The sequence below is a fragment of the Terrapene carolina genome, unplaced genomic scaffold, assembly GCF_002925995.2.
Source record: "Terrapene carolina triunguis isolate 2854851 unplaced genomic scaffold, T_m_triunguis-2.0 Scaffold24, whole genome shotgun sequence".
Classification (NCBI taxonomy): domain Eukaryota; kingdom Metazoa; phylum Chordata; order Testudines; family Emydidae; genus Terrapene; species Terrapene triunguis.
Genome location: NW_020664375.1, coordinates 3859449 through 3884166, shown reverse-complemented (window position 1 = coordinate 3884166; position 24718 = coordinate 3859449). Strand labels below are relative to the sequence as shown.

The 24718-nt window shown below is 44.7% G+C and overlaps 1 protein-coding gene across 8 annotated transcripts in view; it reads right to left on the bottom strand.

Annotated features, from left to right (window-relative positions):
- The window catches only part of LOC112113708 (lysine-specific demethylase 6A), a 289994-nt gene that overhangs the window by 121682 nt on the left and 143594 nt on the right, over window positions 1-24718 (bottom strand). For all 8 annotated transcript variants that reach the window (XM_026650231.1, XM_026650232.1, XM_029911180.1 and 5 more), the window contains one exon: window positions 7228-7348. In XM_026650231.1, the coding sequence (XP_026506016.1) occupies window positions 7228-7348 (121 nt within the window). The remainder of the gene's footprint in view (window positions 1-7227; window positions 7349-24718) is intronic.

Here is a 24718-nt window from a genome sequence, read left to right as displayed (position 1 = left end):
ATAGTTCCGAGGAATAGGATTACAGTGAAATATTTTGCATTAATGAGTTTAAATATTAACTAAGACTTTTCATTAGTAAATGTAATTGAACTATTTCAACCATTTTTTGTTCCAATTAAAAATTGATTTAAGAACTTTAAACTTGACATATTTACAGCTCTTAATTAATGCTTTAACCATGTTTGAAAAATAAATGTGGTGAAACAACATTTTGAAGGCTTGAAAATAGCCCAACTTTCTTAACTTCAAAAAGATGACATAGGGCCATGCTGCTACACATCTTCACTCATGCATTTTTGATTCTCTAATGGGAGCATGGCAACAATAACTCCCTAATTTTTCAACTTATTACCCTCACAGTAGTTTATAAGTTACAAACTCAAATAATGATACCACAGGTATTCAAATATATCCTAAAAAAAAAAATTGCAGGCATTACAGTAAGTTGAATAAGTGATGGGATAGTGATTGATTGCTTCAAAGCAGATACCGTTAACATGTGTATATAGAAGATTTTAAATTCTTGTTCTGAGTCCCTGCATTTTTGTTTTTAAAGACTAGTAGGATTGAAATTTAAACCCTTTAGCAGTTCCCCCTCCACAATTTAGTTTACCACATAATTTTTAGCACTTCCTCATGGTTTATTGTAGCAGGTGTTCTCCTGTTGTTCTATGGATAGAAATATTACCTACACACATTCAGTAGTCCCAGTGTAGTAGGATAGCCAATTAGACTTGGGAATGGAGAGGGATGGGAGTTGTAGAGGCATGTGTTACTAGGGGTGAAGGGCTGTCATGGTACCAGGAGGCCCCTTTCAACAGGAGAGATGAGAGACAAACAAAGAAGGTGGATACAGACTGTAGTCATCTCTCCCACAAAGTGGTTTTCCAACCTGCATGTAACTGGGCAGGAGTTCTGCTACACATTGCTCATTGGGCTCCGTAAGTCTCTTTTGTAGACAGCAAAACAACCAAATGAGGTTGTGTGGTTGATGTCTTCTAAAAATGGGATATGAAAAATCCACCCACCTATGTCAGCTGCTCATAGCTTTCCTAAAGACAGAGTGCTACTCATCCTGAGAGAGAGTATTTTTCCAGTCTGATTATGATTAGGTCCAGATTAGGGCTGTCAAGCGATTAAAAAAAATTAATCGCACTGTTAAACAATAATAGAATACCATTTATTTAAATATTTTTGGATGGTTTCCTACATTTTCAAATGTATTGATTTAAATTACAACAGAATGCAAAGTGTACAGTGCTCACTTTATATTTATTTTTGATTACAAGTATTTGCACTGTAAAAAACCAGAAATAGTATTTTTCAATTCACCTAATACAAGTACCGTGGTGCGATCTCTATATCATGAAAGTTGAACTTACAAATGTAGAATTATGTACAAAAAAAAACCTGCATTCAAAAATAAAACAATGTAAAATTTTAGAGCCTGCAAGTCCGCTCAGTCCTACTTCTTGTTAAGCCAATCGCTTAGACAAACAAGTTTGTTTTCATTTGCAGGATATAATACTTCCCGTTTCTCGTTTACCTCACCTGACAGTGAGAACAGGTGTTCTCATGGCACTGTTGTAGCCAGAATCACAAGATATTTACATGCCAGATGCACTAAAGATTAATATGTCCCTTCATGCTTCAACCACCATTCCAGGGGACATGCGTCCATGCTGATGACTGGTTCTGCTCAATAAGAATCAAAAGCAGTGCGGACCAACGCATGTTCATTTTCATTATCTGAGTCAGATGCCACCAATAGAAGGTTGATTTTCTTTTTTTTTTTTTTTGGTAGTTCAGGTTCTGTAGTTTCCACATCAGAGTGTTGCTCTTTTAAGATTTCTGAAAGCATGATCTATACACCTCGTCCCTCTCAGATTTTGGAAGGCATTTCAGATTCTTAAATCTTGGGTCGAGTGCTGTAGCTATCTTTAGAAATCTCACATAGGAATCTTCTTTGCGTTTTGTGAAATCTGCAGTGAAACTGTTCTTAAAATGAACATGTGCTGGGTCATCATCCGAGACTGCTATAACATGAAATATATGACAGAATGCGGGTAAAACAGAGCAGGGGACACTGAATTCCTTGGGGGAGAATTGTGTCACAAATTTAATTAAGTCATTTTTTTAACGAGTGTCATCAGCATGGAAGAAGCATGTCCTATGGAATGATGATCGAAGCATGAAGGGGCATACGAATGTTTAGCTATCTGGCACGTAAATACCTTGCAATGCTGGCTACAAAAGTGCCATACAAATGCCTGTTCTCACTTTCGAGTAACATTGTAAATAAGAAGAGGGCATTATCTCCTGTAAATGTAAACAAACTTGTTTGTCTTAGCGATTAGCTGAACAAGAGGTAGGACTGAGTGGACTGGCAGGTGCTGAAGTTTTACATTGTTTTGTTTTTGAGTGCAGTTATGTAACAAAAGAAAAATCTACATTTGTAAGTTGCACTTTCACAACAAAGACTGCACTACAGAACTTGTATAAGGTGAACTGAAAAACACTATTTCTTTTGTTTATCATTTTTACAGTGCAAATATTTGCAATAAAAATAATACACACTTTGATTTCAATTACAACACAGAATACAATATACATGAACAAGTAGAAAAACATCCAAAATATTTAATAAATTTCAATTGGTATTCTATTGTTTAACAGTGCAATTAAAACTGCGATTAATTTTTGAGTTAAACGTGTGAGTTATCTGCGATTAATCAACAGCCCTAGTCCAGATACTTTGTGTCAAGGTCTCCTTCATTCAGTGGCATTCCACTGTAACAGACTAGAAATGCCATAGCAGCTTCATATAAATTAAGAAATGGATGGTTTCACTGAATAAATGTAAAACTGAATATTACAATCAATATCGTATTCCTAGTGCTACACCTCTACCCCGATATAACGTGACCCGATATAACACAAATTCGGATATAACGCAGTAAAGCAGCGCTCCGCGGGGGTGGGAGCTGCGCGCTCCGGCGGATCAAAGCAAGTTCGATATAACGCAGTTTCACCTATAACGCAGTAAGATTTTTTGGCTCCCAAGGACAGCGTTATATTGGGATAGAGGTGTATTTGTTTTAGTGGTTGGGAATAGGAGTCTGTTGGGGAGTCTGATAAGGTATGAAATGGTTTAGGATTGTGCAGTAAATATTACCTGGCTGATTCTGTTGAAGTGATCAATAATAAAGTAATGACCTTTAAATAGTCACAGAATTTAAGGCCAAATCATCTACTCTGACCTACTGTATACCACAGACCACTAATGCATTTGTCATCATTATACTTCAGAATTAGCACCGCATTGTGATGAATAGGCAACTCATGCCTCTCAGATGTTTCTGAAGACAACATTGCACCAGTTTTCACAAAGTTTGTCAGAGGAATATTTTCTTTACAACCACAAGGACTAGAAACATTTTTTAAAAATGTAAGCTTAAAGTCTAGAGCAACATTCAACAAGTGCTGGATGCTGTGCCAAATTCTGGGGCCACAATATCAGAGTACAAAAGGTCCTAATTATAATTTGCCAGTCTGAACTCTAGCAATGTTAAGTCAATGTAAAAGTAATGATTTTAAAAAGCATTCTAAAGAGGGTTGATTTCATGCTTTGTAAAGAGCACCACTCTAATAATTATAATCCGAAACCTTAAAATAGTAAAAAATTTTATGTTTAAAACTGCTTACATAAAATATAGATGATTTATGTTAATGTTCTAAAATTGTGTACAAATCATGGAAAACATTGACCTTTCCTCTTCGCCTCAAGACTCCTACTGACGATGACTCATCTCTTGGCATTAAAAGACCATTACTTTATTCTTAGCAATAACAAACAAACACAAAAGTTTAAATACCATCAAAAACTATTACAGTATTTCAGACTACATTAACCGTGCTACAATTTGTGGGGCCCCAAACAGCCAGACGAGATCATAATATGGAGAGCTGCCTCCCCTTCCTGCCACATTGTCAAACAGGAAGACTAAACTGAACAATGAGTTGCTATGTCAGCACCCAGTCCCAGACAATTGTTCGTTCTTAAGGCCAGCTCTGTTAGTTCTGAACAATCATCTGAAGCTGGCTACATCTTATTACTCATAACTGTCTTTTAGTGTCCTGAATCTTTGTACCAAGGTCCTCACAATAAAAGTCAAATTAATTCCAATATTCCAGGATGTGGGTAACTCATCTGCCACTGTCCCTCTGGAAAGATGGAATGTTCATTACCCATGAAAACTTCCTACCCCTACCTCTTGGTTAAGACTCCTTGGGAGACTATCACCACCAGGGCCATTCCTAGGGGAGTGTGGGGCTTGGCACATTAGAAACTTCGTGCCTATCTGCCGTGGTGTGCTCCCCCTGGCTCCGCCCCCACTCCACCCCCGTTCCCCCAAGGCCCCACTACCACCTTGCTTCTTCCCCACCTAGTTCCGCCCTCTCCCCCGAGCACGCTGTGCCCTCACTCCTTTCCCTGCACCCCAGCGCCTCCTGACGCCATGAAACATCTGATCCATGGAAGGCCCTGGGAGGGAGGGAGAGGTGCTGATTGGCGGGGCCCCCCCGGTGGGCAGGAGGCACTGGGGGGGAAGGGGAGGTTCTGGTAGGGGGGCTCCTCGCCCTCTGCCTACCGTTCGCCTCCTCACTCCGCTGGCCCGCCCGCCTCACCTCCTCACCTGTGGGGCCGCCCAGAGCGCGGGGCCCAGGGCGGTCGCCCTGATTCGCCATACCCAAGAGACGGCTCTGATCACCGCTCTACTTTCTTCATCTTTCTTACTTTGTGCTTTCCATTTAGGAATTTTTTTTCCTGACCTGTGCAGCCTCTAACCACAACTCTGTGTGAAACTGCAGAAGCTGTCTGAGTATGACCAGTTGGACTCACTGGTCACTAAGCACTTCCTGACGAGGCAGGCATTAGAAAGATTTGGTCCACAGAGAATCCCGATGGTCAGACATATTTTTGTTTAGCCAAATTACAATGGTTTAAAAATACTTTGTACAAATGCATTTTTTTAAGTCAAGATTTTTTTAAGCAATTATCTCCTAACGTTATTATAGTGGCGCTGTGAACACATGAAAAACTTGTCTCACTCCATTTGATATCTGAATGCAACACATGATAGACCATAGCTCTAAGGAACCTAGGCTTCATTCCAGGTATCTGAAGATTTATACAGAATGAGGCTAGGCTCCACTGAAATGAAGAAAATTATTAACAAGACTGCCAACTGTAAAACCAGGTCAACTGATTTTCCATCAACATAACTTTGCCCAAGAAGTCTGCATTAACTTCTGAGTATGTTACAATGGAAAATACTGAAATAAATGAACCAGTCAGGAAACTACAGTTTTTATGTTCCCAAGTCTATTACACTATTAAGTTTCACTTTTTAGGAACAGCAGCAAATACTAGAAAAAATGCAAAATATGAAGAAAAATAAGCAGATTTGCAATCAACATAGCAGTATAACATCAGTTACTTATGTCACAAGTTTCAGAATCAGCTTTGTTACATATCAATTTTCCTTGTTACATCACAATTAAATTCAGTGACAGAACTATATCAGATGACTCAATGGTAAGAGTTTAATATCCAGTTTCTATAAACAAACAGCTTTGTTTTTCTAAAAGTGAAATGCTCAAAATTTTCTCACTGTATAATTAAAGAAAAATTAATACTTCCTTGTAAATTAACTGTTACATTTTTTCTGTGCCCAAACCATTCCTTAAAAAAATCCCTCTAGTCCTCTCTTCTTTTTCTGGCCTACACTCATAGGATCCAATGCCATGTGCATGCCACAAATACAAAGGAATAGGGCAAAATGGTATAGCATTCAAGCGTACTCATGATCTGCCAAACCTCCAGCCTTTCCCAGTCCTGCTTTGTCACTTTATTTCTTACTTACAGACTCTCTCTCTCTCTCTCACACACACACACACACACACACACCCCTTCTCCCTCTAATCAAAGTTACCCACTCTGCCTGAGGCTCATGAGCTGGGATTTCCTCTCCTGACAGGGAATGGAAAGCTAGTTGCAAACGTGTTCCTGGGTATTACAAAGGTTGAGGTAGAAGTACTCCTCTGATCAATGCTCTACTTCCCTCTTTGATGATGTGCTTCAGACAGATGCAGAATACAGATCTGAGGAAAAGTAAACTGGCAGAAAGTGGAAAGCAAAACAGTTCTACATTCCCAATGCCCAATATTTTTTCTTATTGGTTTTAGGCAAGTTGAGTTACAGAGTGCAGAATGAGATAAAAGAAGAACAGATATATGTATAGACTCAAGAGGGTTTAATATACAGAAATATAGCCTTAAAATTACATTTCACGTTCAAATATTTTCTGCCCTGCAATGTGGATTTCACTGTATAATATGAAGTTCCTGTAAAAAAACAAACAAACAAAAAAAACCTTCCTTCTTCCAGGACAGGTGAATTTAAGGTTACAGGTTTGTACTACAGAGTGAGAAAAGGAAGGACTGGAGAGAGCAAGAGCGAACAAAACAAATGATATGTAAGGAGAGAAATTACAGAAGGAAACCAAAGAATGGGGCAGGAGGGGGGACAGAAAAGGAAGGAAACAAAAGAAGACGCAGAAGTTGGGGGTGGGAAGGAGTATTCTACACTAAGAAACAGTTTCTAACTGATCAGACAGCGATTTCTTTCCCTAAGAGGTCATTCAGGCACTAGGAAGTGCAAGAGTAATCAGGATGTGTTGTCAGGTAGGAAAATTGTAACAAAATAAAAAGATGAAAGGGAACTGATTTTATTTTGAATAAATGCTTCCTGACTGCACCAATTCCTAAACATTTTCTCTTTGTTTTCCATGGGGGAGACTGAAAGGAGGGAAAGATCTCTAGAACCCCAAACTGCCAATGTTAGTCTCTCCTTTACCATCGTCTCTATCTCCCTTCTATACACTTTCCTTCCCCGTGCACTGACCCAAGAATTTGTACACTCAGTTTAAACTGCTGGAATGCCAGTGCCTACCCACAGCTTTGTCAGGCTTTTCATTTGGCACTTAAACACTCTCTACTGTTACCCTCTCTGAGAGACACTACAATTACTAAAATATTGTGTATAAGTATACTTCTACTTTCAAAATTACGATATTACTAATGTAAACTTATAGATTATTTGCAGTTTTAAAATGCAATGAAATTTGCAATAATTGCCAAACAGAATTTAAGAATTTTAAAACCTACCTTTAAACTAGACTCATAGTCTGTATTCACTTTGAACATAAGCCCAAGTCGCAAATGAATTTCCTTGGCTCGACAAAAGCTGGGATCAACATAAAGCACCTCCTGAAATGCTTTAATCGCCCTGGAAAAACAAACATTAAAAAATTGCAACATTTTATGCAATGTTACTTTATAATCAGTGCATGTTATTTATTTATATTACATAGTAAAAAATTAAAAGCAGAAAATTGTTACGGGTAAACACATCAAGATCAATTTTATGTAGAAAGATGGTAACTTCACTTTTTTGTTGCATAGTTTTCAGTGTTTACTTCAAGTGTTAAAAAAAATCTGTACTTCTAACACCCTAGTGGTCTACAGATCTAACTTAAAAGTTGAACTCTTTCCATTCAATAGGAGAAATTGCATGACATACTGTTTGTTTTTGATTAACATCCCAATTTTTTTCATTTCAGAAAAGTTGGACAAAATAAGAACAATTCATAACAAAATTATTATAACTTTTAAGAACAACACGGTGTAGATGGTCTGCTCCACCTCTGCCTCTGCTCCTGGCTGGTTACAACTACCTGGGAGCAGAAGCTGCTGGTGAGAGTAGGAAGACAGAACCAGCATTAAAAGTTCACCACTCTCACAGTGGCCTCAGGCATCCTCATTTACAGAACGCTGTCCCCCACTCCTCAAAACACACCCGACCAGCTACTCAGTTGCCTAAAGAGTCAACTGCTGCTCAAGTTCTCTCTCCAGCATCAACCCCCTCCCCGCCAGTTGCCCAAGCATGCTCCTATACTTTTGCCAATTCCTCCCCCCCCCGCCCCCCAGCCCAATACGTGGACAGTGTGGTAGGAGCAGTATCCTGTTTCTCTTTTCCATCCTCGCATGCTTTTGCTATTCCAGAAGTGAGAGGAGGGTCTGATTTTACTTCCTCATCCTTCCCACGCCTGCTCCCACTCATGTTGGAAGGCAAAAATCAGTTTGTAAGAAATATCACTTGAAGCTACACAAAATTTGGCAACTACAGTAACACGGACTCAGGATATCATTTCCTAGACTCTTTTTATTCACAAGACCTGTCTACCTTAGACAGATGGTAAACAGAAAAACTGCACACAAGCAACTCCACTTGCAAAACCCCTCTGCTAAGGTACTACTGGCTGCCTTTTACCCAAGAAGTAGCTCACTCTGATTCTTGGTTGCAGTGTTGTTGTAGCTGTGTTGGTCACAGGATATTAGAGAGACAAGATAAGTAAAGTCTTTTATTGAACCAACTTCTGTTGGTGAAAGAGGAAGCTTGAAAGCTTGTCTCTTTCCACCAATTGAAGTTGGTCCAATAAAAGATATTACCTCTTCCACCTTGTCTTTCTGGCTCTTGGTGTCAGTCCTGCCCTTGGTGCACTATAACCCTGTCTACACAAGGGAAAAATTATGTTTTGTATCTAACTTGTTTAAAGATGTTTTACCGATATATTATCTAGCATATTAAGTAATTGGCACATCGACTTTAACAAGGTTTTAGCTGGTAACTGTAAACATAAGAATCCCAGTTACTTTTCCTAGTCTAGAGAGTCTGTAGGACCTTGTATCCTACCAGTACTGTCACCTGAGAAGTCCCTTAGCCGAAGTCATGATGAATAAGTTTCCTCACAACACTGGCAAAAATGTACTCTAATTCACACCAAGATACAGGTTCACACTATGCAGGCATTTTTACCACTGCCTCATTTAATCCTGCACTGGAGCTGCCTGACTGGGCACTGGAGATGAATCACCGTTCAACCTTCCTATGGAGTTAGCCATATTAAAGTAAATGAATTAAAACTGAAACATGTATTTCATTATAAACATTACCCATATAGTGATACGATCTTTAATTACACATACTATTTTTTCCCCACAGGAACCTGCCTCATCCAGTGCACAAAATAGACCTACTCTAGGGATCAACCAGGGTTGTGTAGTGAAGGAAGCTGTCGTCTGTAGAATCCCTGCCCCATTTGTTGCAGAAGCTGGGAGGTGTGTAGTAAATAAGACAGGTGATTGCAGGAAGAGAGAAGACAATCTCATGGTTAAGACAGCTGAATGCCACCCTGAAGAACTGGATTCTAACTCTGCCTCTGCCATACAGTTTCCATGTGATATTAAGCAAGTCACTTAAGCCAAACTTTTCACAGGTAGTCACTAATTGTGTGTTCCTCATTTTCTGGGTGGTCGACTTGAGTTTCTGGGGTCCAATTTGCAGAAGTACTGAGTGCTCATAGCTGCAACTGAAGACAATGGGATCTGTGCTTTGAATATATGAAGTGGAACAGAATGCTAACTTTGAAAAAATTAAGTCAATGTGTCTTAAATTGGGCACCTAAAACCAGTGGATACCTTTGCACTTAAACTCCGTGTCAGTTCCCCATTTCTATAATGCAGATAAATCCCATCTCTTCTCACAAGGGTGGTGTTACCATAAATTCATTTCTGTCTATGAAGCACTCAGATATTGTAAAAAACGGTTACTTACCTTTTTGTAACTGTTGTTCTTCGAGATGTGTTGCTCATATCTATTCCAGTTAGGTGTGTGCGCGCGCCGCGTGCACGGATGTCAGAAACTTTTACCCTAACAGCTACCCGTCGGACCGGCTGGGGAGCCCCCTGGAGTGGCGCCGAAATGGCAATCTATATAAGCCCCTGCCGGCCCGACCCCCATTCAGTTCCTTCTTGCCGGCTACTCCAACAGAGGGGAAGGTGGGGGGGAATGGAATAGATATGAGCAACACATCTCAAAGAACAGTTACAAAAAGGTAAGTATCCATTTTTTCTTCGAGTGATTGCTCATATCTATTCCAGTTAGGTGACTCCAAGCCTTACTTCGGAGGTGGGGTCAGAGTCAAGGAACCGCAGATTGAAGGATCGCTCTGCCAAAGGCTGCATCATCCCGAGAATGCTGGACGATGGCATAGTGGGACGTGACGGTATGAACAGAGGCCCACGTGGCAGCCCTGCAGATTTCCTGAAGAGGAATGTGTGCCAGAAAGGCAGCTGATGGCGCCTGAGCTCTCGTGGAGTGAGCCGTAACAGCAGGCGGAGGGACATTTGCCAGGTTATAGCAAGCACGAATGCACCCGGTGATCCACAAAGATATTCGTTGAGAGGAAACCGGGGCGCCTTTCATCCGCTCCACAATGGCGACAAACAACTGGGTTGTTTTACGAAAGGGCTTTGTCCGGTCTATATAGAAGGCGAGTGCCCTTCTAACGTCGAGAGAATGGAGGCATTGTTCACGTAGGTCAGCATGCGGTTTCGGGTAGAAAACCAGTAGAAAGATATCCTGGCTCACGTGGAAGCGGGACACCACTTTTGGTAGGAAGGCCGGATGAGGTCTTAGTTGGACTTTATCTTTATGAAAGATGGTATAGGGCAGCTCACAGGTGAAAGCGCGTAGTTTGGAGACCCATCGAGCGGAAGTGATGGCCACTAGGAAGGCGACCTTCCAGGAGCGACAGAGAACAGGTGGCCAGTGGCTCGAAAGGAGGGCCCATAAGGCAGGAGAGGACCAAGTTGAGGTCCCATGCAGGCACGGGTGGCTTCGTTGGAGGATGGATTTTCTCTAGGCCTTTGAGAAAAAGCCGCACGACCGGGTGTGCAAACACCAAACGCCCCGCCGTGCCTAGGTGGAACGCAGAAATGGTCGTAAGGTGGACCTTAAGGAATCCAAAGGCTAGGTGCTGGTCCTTTAAGGACATCAGGTAGTCCAAAATGCACGAAAATGGAAGCCTGAAGCGGGGGCACCTGCCTCTGAGCATACTAGCTGGAAAACCTCTTCCACTTAGCCTCGTAGGTAAGCCTAGTTGACAGCTTGCGACTTTCCAGAAGCACCCGCCTTACCGAGTCTGAACAGGTGCGTTCAGCCTGGTTCAGCCACAGATCCTCCAGGCCGTGAGGTGGAGCGACTGAAGGTCCGGGTGTAGGAGACGACCGTGGTTCTGGGATATGAGGTCGGGGTCAAGAGGAAGACGTAGGGGAGCCTGAATTGACAGGTCCAGCAGAGTCGGGTACCAACACTGACGTGGCCAGGCAGGGGCTACCAGTATGACATCTGCCTTGTCCCGGCGGATCTTGAGGAGTACCTTGTGAACCAGCAGAAATGGTGGAAAGGCATACAGCAACTGGCCCGACTAGGTGATCTGAAAGGCGTCCGCTAAAGAGCCCGGGCTGTGACTCCGGAAGGAGCAGAAAACTGGACACTTTCTGTTGGTCCACGAAGCGAACAAGTCGATTCAGGGAAACCCCCAGGTGCGGAAAACGGAATGGATGATATCTAGGCGTATGGACCATTCGTGAGTCAGAAAACGCTTGCTCAAAGTATCCGCCAGGACGTTCTGGACACCCGGCAGGTACGAGGCCTGAAGGTTGATGGAGTGGACTAAGCAGAAGTCCCACAGAGAGAGGGCTTCTTGGCAAAGCGGCGATGACTGGGCTCCACCTTGCTTGTTCAGGTAGAACATGGCCGTGGTGTTGTCCATTAGGACTGCTACGCAGTGGCCCCGCAAGTGGGGAAGAAAGGCTTGGCAGGCGAGGCGGATTGCCCTGAGCTCTCTGATGTTGATGTGTAGCAACAGTTCGCTCTCATGCCATAAGCCCTGCGTTGTCAGGGTGCCGAGGTGGGCTCCCCATCCCAGGGCAGACGCGTCTGTAACCAGAGTCAGAGTGGATTGGGGGGGATGAAATGGGACCCCGGCACCCACCATCTGAGGGTCCAGCCACCACTGCAGGGAGTCGAGTGTGCACTTTGGGACTGTGAGGACCATGTCTGGGCTGTCATGTCCCGGTCGATAGGCAGACGCCAACCACGCCTGAAGCGGTCTGAGCCTTAGCCTGGTGTTTTGCACTACGTATGTGCAGGACGCCATGTGACCCAGCAGTCTGAGGCAGTGCCTTGCTGTGGTGGTCGGAAACTTGCAGAGGCTGGTAATTACGCCTGCTATAGCCAGGCGCCATGCTTCTGGAAGGAAAGCTCTGGCTTGGTTTGCGTCCAGGACTGCTCCTATAAACTCTATTGTTTGAGTAAGGGCGAGGACGAACTTGCTGAGGTTTACTATGATGCCCAAGGGAGTGAACATGTCCATGAGTAGGCATACCTGTGACTGCACGTGATGATGAGACCGGCCCCATATAAGCCAGTCGTCTAGGTACGGGAAGACGTGTATGTGTGTCAGCGGAGAAAAGCAGCCACAACCGCCATGCACTTGGTAAAGACATGGGGGGCTGTGCACAAGCCAAATGTGCGGCTTGCCCTCCACGAAACGGAGGAAACGTCTGTGGGGCGGGATAATAGAAATGTGAAAGTACGCGTCTTTCATATCGAGGGCGCCATACCAGTCTCTCGAGTCCAGTGAAGGGATAATAGTGGCTAGGGAGACCATACGGAACTTCAGGTTGACGATGTACTTGTTGAGCTCCCTGAGGTCCAGAATAGGTCTTAGGCCTCCCTTTGCCTTGGGTGCAAGGAAGTAGCGGGAGTAGAAACCCTTGCCCCTGAACTCCTGAGGAACTTCCTCCGCTGTCCCTAGGGCGAGGAGGGATTGAACCTCCTGGATGAGGAGTTGCTTGTGAGAAGGGTCCCTGAAGAGGGACGGGGAGGGGGGGTGGGAGGGCGGGTTGGAATGGAACTGGATAGAATATCCTGTTTGCACCGTGCAGAGGACCCAACGGTCCGAGGTAATATGGGATCAGGCATGGTAGAAACGGGATAGATGATTTAGAAAGGGATAACTGACCTGGGTGAGAACTGGTAGTCCGTCCTCTGGCGCACCTTCAAAATGGGCGCTTAGGGCCCGGGGGTGGCTTAGACTGTCCTTGGCCTTGTCCAGGGGAAGGACGAGACTGTCTACGTCAAGAGTATCTACCTCTGCGACGAGAAGGGTCCTACCTCGGTCTCAGAGGGAAAGGACATTGCTGGGTGGTCTGTGGCCTAAAGGGCTTCCTCTGGGTAACCGGGGTGTGCATACCTAAGGACTTAATGGTATTTCTTCTGTCCTTTAAGGTATGCAGGCGGGAGTCAGTTTGATCCGCAACAAGCCCTGGCCATCGAAAGGGAGGTCCTGGATGGTATGCTGAACCTCGGGCGGGAGGCCAGAGGACTGGAGCCAGGCATTCCACCGCATAGCGATTCCCGACGCCAGGGTGTGCGCAGCAATGTCCGCAGCATCGAGGGAACCCTGGAGGGAAGTCCTAGCAACCAGCTTACCCTCCTCAGCAATAGCCCCCAGTTCCGTACGAGCTTCTGCTGGGAGAAGGTCTTGGAACTTAAGGACCGCAGACCAAGAATTAAAATTGTACCTACTGAGGATCGCCAGCTGGTTAGCGATCTGCAGCGAGAGACCCCCAGTAGAATAAACCTTTCTCCCAAAAAGGTCCAGGCGTTTTGCGTCCTTCGATTTGGGAGCAGGCCCTTGCTGGCCCTGTCTCTCCCTGGCATTTACCGCATCTACCACAAGCGAACATGGGGCAGGGTGGGTAAAAAGATATTCATAACCCCTGGTGGGAACAATGTATTTTCATTCCACCCCCTTAGCTGTGGGGCGAATGGAGGCCGGGGTTTGCCAGAGGGTCTTTGCATTGTTCTGTATGGTTCTGTTCATGGGAAGGGCCACCCTGGAGGGCCCTTCTGGGCCGAGAATGTCCACCATGGGGTCCTCATCCTCCACAACACCCTCAATTTGGAGGTTCATATTGAGGGCCATGCACCTCAACAATTCCTGGAGGACCCTAAAGTCCATAGGGGGAGGTCCAGACGTGGACGTGCCAGCCACAGCCTCATCAGGGGAGGATGAGGATGACTCCACTGGGAGGACAGGTGCAGATGTAACATCCTGATCAGACATGGGTGGCTCCTCCTGGGGAGCTGGAGTAGCCTCTATCGCAGGCGCTGGTTCCACAGTTTCATCTGTGTCAGGAGGAGGACGGCTAAGGGTTGCCTCAGGAGGCCTGGCACTCGAGCGAGACAGTGGCCGGGCAACCAGGGGAGCGCCCTGGACTTGATGGTATGCCCAGGGTGTCCAAAATTGGCACTGGGGTTGCCAGTGGGCTGGTGGAACTTGTCCGATGCTCCCTGGGTGAGAGTGAGGGATGTCCAAAACCCTTGATGCTCTCTCCGACCTGCCAGAAGTGGATCGGGACTGGGACGGCCAAGGGGAGGACGATGCGGGAGTGGGTCAACGCAGGCACCGAGTCTTTTGGCAGATGCAGGTCACGCGGTGATTGGCGCAGTGAGGCTGATCATGACCGCGACCGGTGCCGTGATGTTGAGCGGTGCCAAGCTGGAGAGCGGTGCTGCGACGTTGAGCGGTGCCGCGACGTTGAGCGGTGCCGCGACGTTGAGCGGTGCTGCCGTAGCGATCGCTGACCCGGGGATCGGGAACCCGCAGCTCGTCGGCCCGAGCAGTGCCACGAGGTCACAGATCAAGACCTGGACCTCAAGCGGGACCAAGTATGCACAGTCAAAAATGACCTCGAGGGTGAACGGCTCCGAGGTTCGAGACCGTGGGACCAGTGCCGCGAGTCATACCGGTGCCGTGAGTCAGACCGAGACCTGGGACGGTGCCGGGACTCGGGACGGCGCCGGGACTCAAGCGGGACTGAGATGCTGGTCTGGGGGCTGACAGCCAGAATGTTGCTTGCTTGCCCTTGGATGGCATCGGGACCCGAATTGGGGCTGGTGCTGGGGCCGGAGGCACCGGAGCTGTCATCTCTATGAGACCCCTCGCCGCCTCGAAGGTGTCCGGCGTGGAAGGTAGAACAATCTCTTCTACTTGCACCGTCCCGTGTGGAGGGGTGGTCTGAAGAGATCAAGGCATGGTGACCTGATCAGAGGTCAGTCCAGGGTCTTGCACCGTCGGGCCCGTGGCAACTGTCTCGAGCCTACGAGAGGGTCCTCCCACCGCTTGCTTCTTGGCAGCAACCGGGGAATGGGAATGGTGCTGAGGTGGGCGTTTTTGGGGCCCGGGAGATTGCCGGTCCTGAGATGAGTGTGGGAACTTCTGCAATGCCGGAGCCGGTACCGCCGGAGGGGTGCTCCGCACCAAGGCGCTCGGGCCCGTGTCTTGGGAGGGCCGCAGGGCCAACTCCATGAGGAGTTGCCTAAGACGGAACTCCCTCTCTTTACGTGTTCGGGGTTTGAACGCTTTACAAATTTTGCACTTGTCTGCCTGATGGCCCTCCCCCAGACACCTGAGACAGGAATCGTGGGGGTCGCCCGTAGGCATGGGCCTGCTGCAAGACTTGCAAGGCTTGAAGCCCTGAGAGGGCATGCCCCAGTCGTTGACAAGACCGCCCTCTAACAGCTAAACTACACTTAATACTATAGAAAAACAATTAACACTTACTAACTACTAACTATTTACAATGAAGATAAGAGAATGTTAGGGATAAGAACACTTGAAAAGACAAGAGACCACTGTTCCAACAGCCGTCACAGGCAGTAAGAAGGAACTGAAGGGGGGTCGGGCCGGCAGGGGCTTATATAGATCGCCATTTCGGCGCCACTCCAGGGGCTCCCCAGCCGGCCCGACAGGTAGCTGCTAGGGTAAAAGTTTCCGACATCCGTGCACGCGGCGTGCGCACACACCTAACTGGAATTGATATGAGCAATCACTCAAAGAAGAATGAATACCATGGAAAAGCCCGTAAGAAAAAAATACACTATTTTTTTGTTCAGAGCAGGATTTGACTACTGTGCAGTAAAATAAGGTCTGGGGCCACACACTGAACAAGGAGGAGTAAAAAAATATTGTTCTGTGCATTGTATGAGGCAGGCGTCCTGTGGAAAAAACAGTATGCAATCAGGTAATTAAAGATCAAACTCATAATGCGTGAGTGTAAGGAGGCCAAATTAAGGCAACCGTAATACTGGCATTTCGTAACTTTTGAATGTTTGACTTTGCAACCTAAATAAAGTTCTTTTAAGAGTGTGTGTTTGGCCATGTGCACTTTTTTAAAAAAACCTAGAAAATTAAATTGAAAAAATATTGAATGCAAGGGAGACAGGCTCCCTGCTCTCAGTTCCAGCACCCTGCACTATCCCAACTTGGAGAAGCCATCATCGAAGTCCATCTTCATCCCAGTAGCCCCGGGCTGGAAGAAGCATGCTCACTAGGCTCTGTGGGAATGATGCATGTGCAGTTCTGTCATACACAGGAGCTGTGAGGAATGGAGGATGCTCAACTGCTCTGTGGGGATGGCTCATGCACAGGGTGGTCACATGAAGGAGGCTGAGAATGGCTCGAACGTGTCACGTGCCCATGGAATCTTCAGAGATTTTAGCTGTTACAATCGAAGAAGTCTCCATTGAGCAGGTGCAAACAGGGATTTTTCAAAGCCTTATAGTTTGGTCAAATAGGGGTGGATTTCCACAGGAACAGCAAAAGGCACTTTCCTGACACAAAGGGCACCCTATGCCAAGGGTCCCTGCTCTAAAACATGGGCATGCTGGAGTTTTTCAAAGAAAGGGTTACAAGAATTTTTCAGCATTGCAAAACATATTTTCCCCTGGCCTCACATTTGGAAACAGTTGACCATTTTGGCTGAATTTTGAAGGGGTTGCGGGATCCTGAAGCAGACACCCAAACATTTAAAGTTTAGCAAAGTTATAAGCAACTAAAACCAGGGTCTTATAATGGGAAGTGTTGTGCAACCTACACAGGCAGTAATACTAACCCTGCCTATTACTGCTCACTCTATTCTTAGAGCTAGAAGAGAAACACATCACTACATATTATTAAAGTAAATCTACCTGGTTATTCCCTTGAAGTCATAAGAAAATACTGGTTTTTATTACTGGTTTATAAGTATGTTTGTCAGAATTGCTCTTAAACAGCTGTCTTACTCCAGTAAGGAACGCTGGTTAAAATATTTGTTTTAAAAAAATAAATCAAACACTAGTAATGCTGCCAGTTAGACCCAACAACTTTGGGAACATCAGAACACCAAGATGAAATACAGATACAGTTCAATTCAACTAGATGCCTATGGAATTTGTTATTTCTCCTCTGTTTTACTTATCGAGTTACAGGTTTTAATATGATGCACAGGGCTTTAAGAGCTATTGAAGTCAATGAGAGTCATGAAGCTAACTTCCTATTCACTTACTTGACAACATACTATCCAAAGTATACATTTATTACACGGATTAGTCTACTGCAGTACTTTAGTTTATATAGACTTTTAGATTCCTGTAAACAAAGCATTAGCCGTAAAAGGGAACTCTCTCCAACCCAATGAAGTATTCACCAAAATAAATACAGTACTGTAAACCAAAGGTTAGGTTGGTAAAATGATTCTTCAGAGATGATCACAAATAACTGGACGTTATGTAAGATGGTGTAAAGCCTTGTTAGAAATGTATTTTTATAACATTAAGTATAGAGTAAAAGGGATATGCCCAATTTAAATTGAGAGGAAGATGTGCTAAAGCTCACTGTCTGCACTGTACCAAATGGTTTAGCATTATACCAGCTTTTTATGTGTTATAATTTATTTTAAATTATTGTTCCAAATCTAAATTAAGAATGGGTTGTGTGTGTGTGTCACACTGTTCTATGAATATCAAAGAGATACATATACCTATATCCTGTCATAATGGATTTTCAACAATGTCTTTCCTCATCCCAAAATTTATTTATAGCATGAATATTTTTAATTATCATAGCTAGGGTACTAGGATCAGCTATAGCTTAGACTGCCAAATAGTTCCCCTTTCAAAAGCCTCCGGCCGTGGCTACACTCGAATCTCCAAAGCGCTGCCGCGGGAGCGCTCCCGCAGCAGCGCTTTGAAGTGTGAGTGTGGTCGCGCGCCAGCGCTGGGAGAGAGCTCTCCCAGTGCTGCAGGTACTCCACCTCCACGAGGGGATAAGCTTACAGCGCGGCTCCCAGCACTGGGGCACTGTTTACAGTGGCGCTTTACAGCACTGTAACTTGCTGCGCCCAGGGGGGTGTTTTTTCACACCCCTGAGCGAGAAAGTTGCAGCGCTGTAAAGCGCCAGTGTAGCCATAGCCTCCCTTGCCACCAACACATTTTTAGACAGTTAAGGATTTTTTGAAGCTAAAAGTAAAAAATATACAATCCTCTTTTGCTCAAATATAGTGCTGAAAGAACTGATTGCAAGATTTGGACTTTCTGCCTAAGTGAGAAGATGTATTATTTTGAAGTGCCTTTTGATATTTCAGTGGAAAGTAATTTTGATTTAGCAGTTAAAGGGTCTTTAGGGAAAAAATGTGCTTCACTCATTTGAAATAAGCTTTGTTCTTTATAGGTACTGGTACAGTTAAAAACAATCTGTCAGTTAACTAAAAGGCAAAATGTGATCCACATGTGGGCATGGATATATATTTTTTAAAATAACGTTTAGTTAAGGTTTTCAAATTTAATGAGGCAGGGGTTCATAGGAGAATGCCTCATATAATGCGGTGTTAAGTTGTGCACTGAATGCAGCAGAGAGTTACAATGGCTCATTTAGCATGCATAGAATTGTGTGGTAAACTTTATAAGCCCTGGACATAAAGGTTTGTGCCTACCGCACTAATTAAAGAATGCAAGGTGAACACACACGAGGAAGGTGGCCCTTGACATAGTATACAGCTAATGTAGATTGGACAATAGTGGAGTTTAGTGAAAGTGTGCCCAATTATGGAATTTTTTTCTCTTAAAATGCAAATCCATTAAAAACTAAAAGTTCAGAATGCTTATGTAAACACATAAAAGCTAGGAAATTCCTGGGACAATGTTGCACATTCAACTTCAGTTCCGCCCCTTGATGCATTACAACATGGACTATGACCATATGCAAATATCTCAAATATAAATGCCCAGACAAAACCCGACATTATGCTTATAGTAAAAAGTACATATCGGTAACGTCACAGTTAAAAATATTACAGGACTGTTGTAATTATCTCCAAAACAAGCTTTACAAACCCAGAAATTCAGACTTCAATATTTGTTTTTATCCTCATCATTCGAAGTATGGCCCCATGTCTTATTTAATTCAGATCTTCCAAGGCTTGCACTCAATATGAAATTAATTTCTTCATGGGCTTTTCTATGGAAGCCCATCAATATAGTATCTGAGCCTCTCAAACATCAATTTATCTTCACTATTCCTCTGAGATAGAGTATTATCACTTTACAGGCAGGGAAGTGAACCACAGGCAGATTTAAGGCAGAAATTTGCAGCATTCTCCACTAATGTTAGAATGATTGCACCACAAACTTGACATATCTAGTTTTAAAGAGTATTAGCATTTTTATAGCACTTTTAAATGGCTGTGCAGGTCTTTGAACATATAATTAACCCTCAAAATATCTGAGGGTAGGTGGGTAAATATTATCCCTATTTTACAGATAGGGAAACAGACAGAAAGGCTATGACATGGGTAAGGCCACATGGTGAATCAGTGACAGAACAAGAGATTAGAACCTGTGATTGCTTAACTCCCAATCCTGTCCTCATTGCTCCAGACCACACTGCCTTACTATCAGAGTAGCTGAACATCCACAACTTACATTGACTTGAACTGCTGTTGTGGAGGCTCAACTTTTGAAAAACCACGCCCAAAATGTTGCAAATTGGAACACATAAAATGAGGGACAAAAATAAAATTAGTAACTACCTGCAAATTTAAACAAACTTAAAAAATTAATTCATTTTCTGAAATTTTCCTATATTCAAATATTTTAAGTAATTCTGCTTTGAGAACTAACTAAAATGGCTTTATTGGGTCCAATTTTTATTTGCTCAATGATTTTGTATCAAATATGCTGAGTTTACCAATAAAATGTTTTCCTACATACAAACTCAACCTGGAACTAGAACCAAGCTGCATTCTTTCCATTCCATGTATCAAGCATAATAAAGATTCTGCAGACCAAATTAGACCCTTTTGTCTTCAATGGGTTTGCAAAGGGGAAACTCATTCGAATTTACTAAACTTAGACATTAGATTTTATTGATATACAAAGATTAGAATCCAACTCACTCATTCATAGCTTTGTTGGCTCTCTAGGACTCACAGAAATTGAAAAACATAATACATTTAACAAGTGTTACTGAAATATTACTCAAAATGCTTTTAAAATAGGGGATCCATATATACTATGCTGCATTTGAAATTAACACATATAGCTGACTAATGTATATAACAGGGATCGGCAACCTTTTGCACGCGGCCTGCCGGTTTGTTTACCTGCCGCATCCGCAGGTTCGGCTGATCGCATCTCCCACTGGCCACGGTTCGCCGCTCCAGGCCAATGAGGGCTGCGGGAAGTGGTGCGAGCCGAGGGATGGGCTGGCCGCAGCTTCTCGCAGCCCCCATTGGCCTGGAGCGGAAAACCATGGCCAGTGGGAGCTGCAATCGGCTGAACTTGCAGATGCGGCAGCTAAACAAACCAGCCCCGGCTCGCCAGGGGGCTTACTCTGGCGAGCCGCATGCCAAAGGTTGCCGATCCCTGGTATATAATTAAGAAACAAGTCAAGAAAGAGATGAAGTGAGTTATTTTGTATGCTATTATCTATAACCAGACATGGTTAGAGACATACTGCAGGCTATTCAACATGATCACAAGATCAGTATTACCAAAGGCAAATGATCTAGTAATCTAACACCATTAGACCAATTTCTGTCCCATACCAAGGTCTGCATCCAGAATTATTTGGGCCAAGGAGATTTGCAGTTTCTAGGTACTCAGCTGTCTTACCTCGAAGCTTTTCTATGATTTAACCAAAAATGGAAGATTAGATACTGGATGATAGCCAAATTGTTGCCAAGTGTGGGTTGCTTGCATGAAGACCACTTAACAGATTCCTTGAGAGACATCTTGGCTTTCCTAAAGTAGGAGATAATAGTCTCAACCACCAATTAACCAAACTCTTCCACATTGATTTTTGTTAGCAACAGACTTTGCTCTCCCCCAGGCCTTCAAAAGACAGGAAGGACATCAGTGATAGGAAGGACACTGAACCAAAGGGTTCCCAACACCTCTAAACTCACCAAAAGACAACTTAGGCACAGATTTTTTAAGGTATTTAGGTGCTGCTGTGCTCAATATTTCAATGCCTAACTGATTTAGTAGTCCAAATGTCATTTTCAGAAGGGAATTAGGCACCTAGGAGGGCCTTAACCTTGGTTCTCTCAGGATGCCAATTAGCACCCACAGTACAGCAGACTTTTACTGAATCTTCTTCATTTGATTCATACACTAAACAAATTTAATCAAAAATGGAATGGATTCCACACTGTAGCCAAGAGAAGCTATCCACTACCATATGAATCTGGTCAGAGACTTTGCTGATACTATGGCAGGGGTCAGCAACCTTTCAGAAGTGGTGTACCGAGTCTTCATTTATTCACTCTAATTTAAGGTTTCACGTGTCAGTAATACATTTTAACATTTTTAGAAGATCTCTCTAAAAGTCTATAATATATAACTAAACTATTGTTGTATGTAAAGTAAATAAGGTTTTAAAAATGTTTAAGAAGCTTCATTTAAAATTAAATTAAAATGCAGATCTTATCAGTTTAGTGCAGTGGTTCTTAACCTGGGGTGCGAGATGCCCTTTCTGGGGGTGCAAGACATGCAAGATTTTTTTTTAGAAGCTGGGGCGGCTGCAGAGTGCTGGGCTTAGGCCAGGAGAAGAGCCCTGGGCTAGCTGCTGGTACCCCAGGCCGGCAGCAGGCTGAGCAGGGCCGGAGGCCCGTACTCCGGCTGGCAGGGGGCCGGGCGGCTGGAACTCCAGACCATCAGCTGGCTGAGCGGGGCCGGCGGCCAGAACCCCAGACCGGCGGCGGGCTGAGTGGCTCAGCCCGCTGCCCGTCTGGCGTTCTGTCCGCCGGCTCCTGCCAGCTGGGGTCCTGGCCACCGGCTGCTGCCGGCCGGGGGTTCCATTCACCCAGGCCGGCAGCGGGCTGAGCGGGGCCAGCGGCCGGAACCCCGGCTGGCAGCAGCGTGCCAGTAAAAATCGGCACACGTGCCGCAGGTTGCCGATCCCTGTGCTATGGTATAGGCAAAGAACCTCTGGTTTATCTCCTGCACAGCAATAACAAAAGAAACCAAACATTCTTTATGACACAGACTATCAGCGCCAGCTCAAGACTTTCATCACCAGTGGTCTTTCTACCTACCTCATCTATAAAACAAGGTGGCTAATGAAGATGAAGCTGGAGAAGAGGATACCTAGGGGCTGGCCTATTAATGAAAAATGATGCTCCACATCCTACCAAAATCTCAACACACACCACAAATCCAAACTATATTTCAATCTAGATCTACCGTGAGTAAAATCAGCTTTGAACTGGACAATGGAGCAGACAAAAGCTGTTTGGTATCACGCAACAGCATCAACTGAACTAACCTTACAGCTACCACTACTAAGTTTTAAATTAAACGTTTTGTTTAAACTACAACTAACCTACAAACTAGTAAGAAAGTATGAAAAAAGTGTATTAAACTGCAATGTTTAACTGAGGGACTGTTCTGAGACTCAATTCCTAAAGCATCAGGAAAATAACTAAGGAAGTTGGAGCCATGGTTTTCATGGTTCCTAACCCTTTCCAATCTTGCAACCACCTACTACAAATTTAAGAGCCACTTTTGACAACTTGTACTGGGACTCATCCAGTTTTATGAATATAAATAAAATAGTGTTAATGTAGTCATGTCATTCCAATACAACGAAAAACTTAACATTTGCAATCTTTGTCTATATCAATTCCTCTGCTTACAGTACCACGTTAGTTAAAAGTGGAACATTTTTTCAGGTTTTTTTGCAGCAGAATCTCTAAGCATTTCCCTACAAGAGTTAACAGCAGCCAACAAAACCAAATCAGTTCTTCTCCAATAGTGTCAAATATTTTGCCATTCTGTACAATCCCAAATAAGACGACTTTGTTGCATATGATTCCAGAAGCAGATCAAGAACCAACCTTTCCTTTACTAAGTTGATATGTTTTTCCCTCGAGAAACAGTCATTTGGCTTGATTCCATCTGCACTATATTTACTTTTTAAGTGTCTTCACAGTTTAGATTCTTCGTGATTTCATTAAACAGAATTTTTCCACAAAGTATACACCAGAATATGGGTTCAATCTAGTCTTCAATAAATTTTAAGTCTTTATTTTGGATATGTGGAGTTGTACTTTCTTTATGAAACCTCCTTCTAAGAAGGTGGCACAATTTGCCCTGTTTATTACTGTAGATTACAGAATGAGGCAGCTGCCATATAAAAATGATGGGGGGGAGGGGTGAGAGAAAGGTCACCTAAGTAAGGAAACTTATGTCACATTGCTGTAGATCTCTCTATTCATTGCTAGCTGCTAGGCTTTTGTCATCAAGTTGAGCACCTCCTACCAACAGTCCCCTTCTCATCAGCTGGCAAGAGCAAATGGGATAAATGCCAACTTTTGCCAACAAGGGGTTGGAGGGGGGAAAGTGTCGGGGCTCAGGCCAGCCCTGTGCAGGGGAGGGGCTCAGGGAATGGCTTGGGCCAGCTCCATGTGGGGGAAGGAGGGAGAGAGCAGCTTGGGCCGGCTCCATGCAGAGGGGCAGGTGGGAAGAGAGGGGCTCAGTGAGCAGCTCAGCCCGGGGTGGGGGGGGGGGGGGGAAGAGGACTCTGCGGGGGACTTCATGGGGGGGGGGAGAGAGGTGCGGAAAGCGGCGCTCTGGCAAGCGGCGCTCGGGGAGGGGGGGGGGCGGGGGGGGGGGGGGGGGGGGGGGAGAAGAGAGGGAAATATGCTCGCCACCACAACTGGCCGCGGGCTTCTAGCCTGGCCAGGGGGTGGGGCCTCGGGGCAAGAGGAGGAATATGTTGGAGGGGCCCTGGGTCAGGGGAGAGGAGTAACAGGGGACAGGGACAGAGTTCTGGTGATCCTGGCAGGGGCCCCCAAATTGGCCAGAGCTCCCGGGCACAGGGCCCATCGGCCCATACAGTAATCCGCTGTTGTTTCTAATGGGCTTGGTTCTCTGCAGGTAGTACACCAGGGTGCACCTGATGTCGAGGAAGTGCAGTTTCTTGTCCCCAGGAGAGGCATGAGGTTTTGTAAAATTATAGGTAAGTGAATTGATTGGATGATATGGAATTTGGACACAATCTTGGGGAAGAATTTGGGGTGTAGCTGGAGGGAGACCTTCTCCATGTGGAATATTGTGTAAGGAGGGCCTGCCATCCTGGCCACTAGTTCACTGACCCTTCTGGCTGAAGTGATGGCTACTAAGAATGCCACTTAAATGGAGAGGTAGGTTGGAGCTGGGAAATGGCTCTCTGGGATCTCAGTCGCTTGGGAGGATGTTCAGGTAGTAGATGTTAGTAGGAGGGATAGAAGGAAAGTGACCATGGTCTGAAGGGCTGTTTTTGATATTTTCTCCTGGGGCTGGAGTATAGACTCCCAGGAACTTCAGAGTGGATCTTGATTCCTTCACGGAATACAGATACTCATTCATCTTGTCATTGACCAG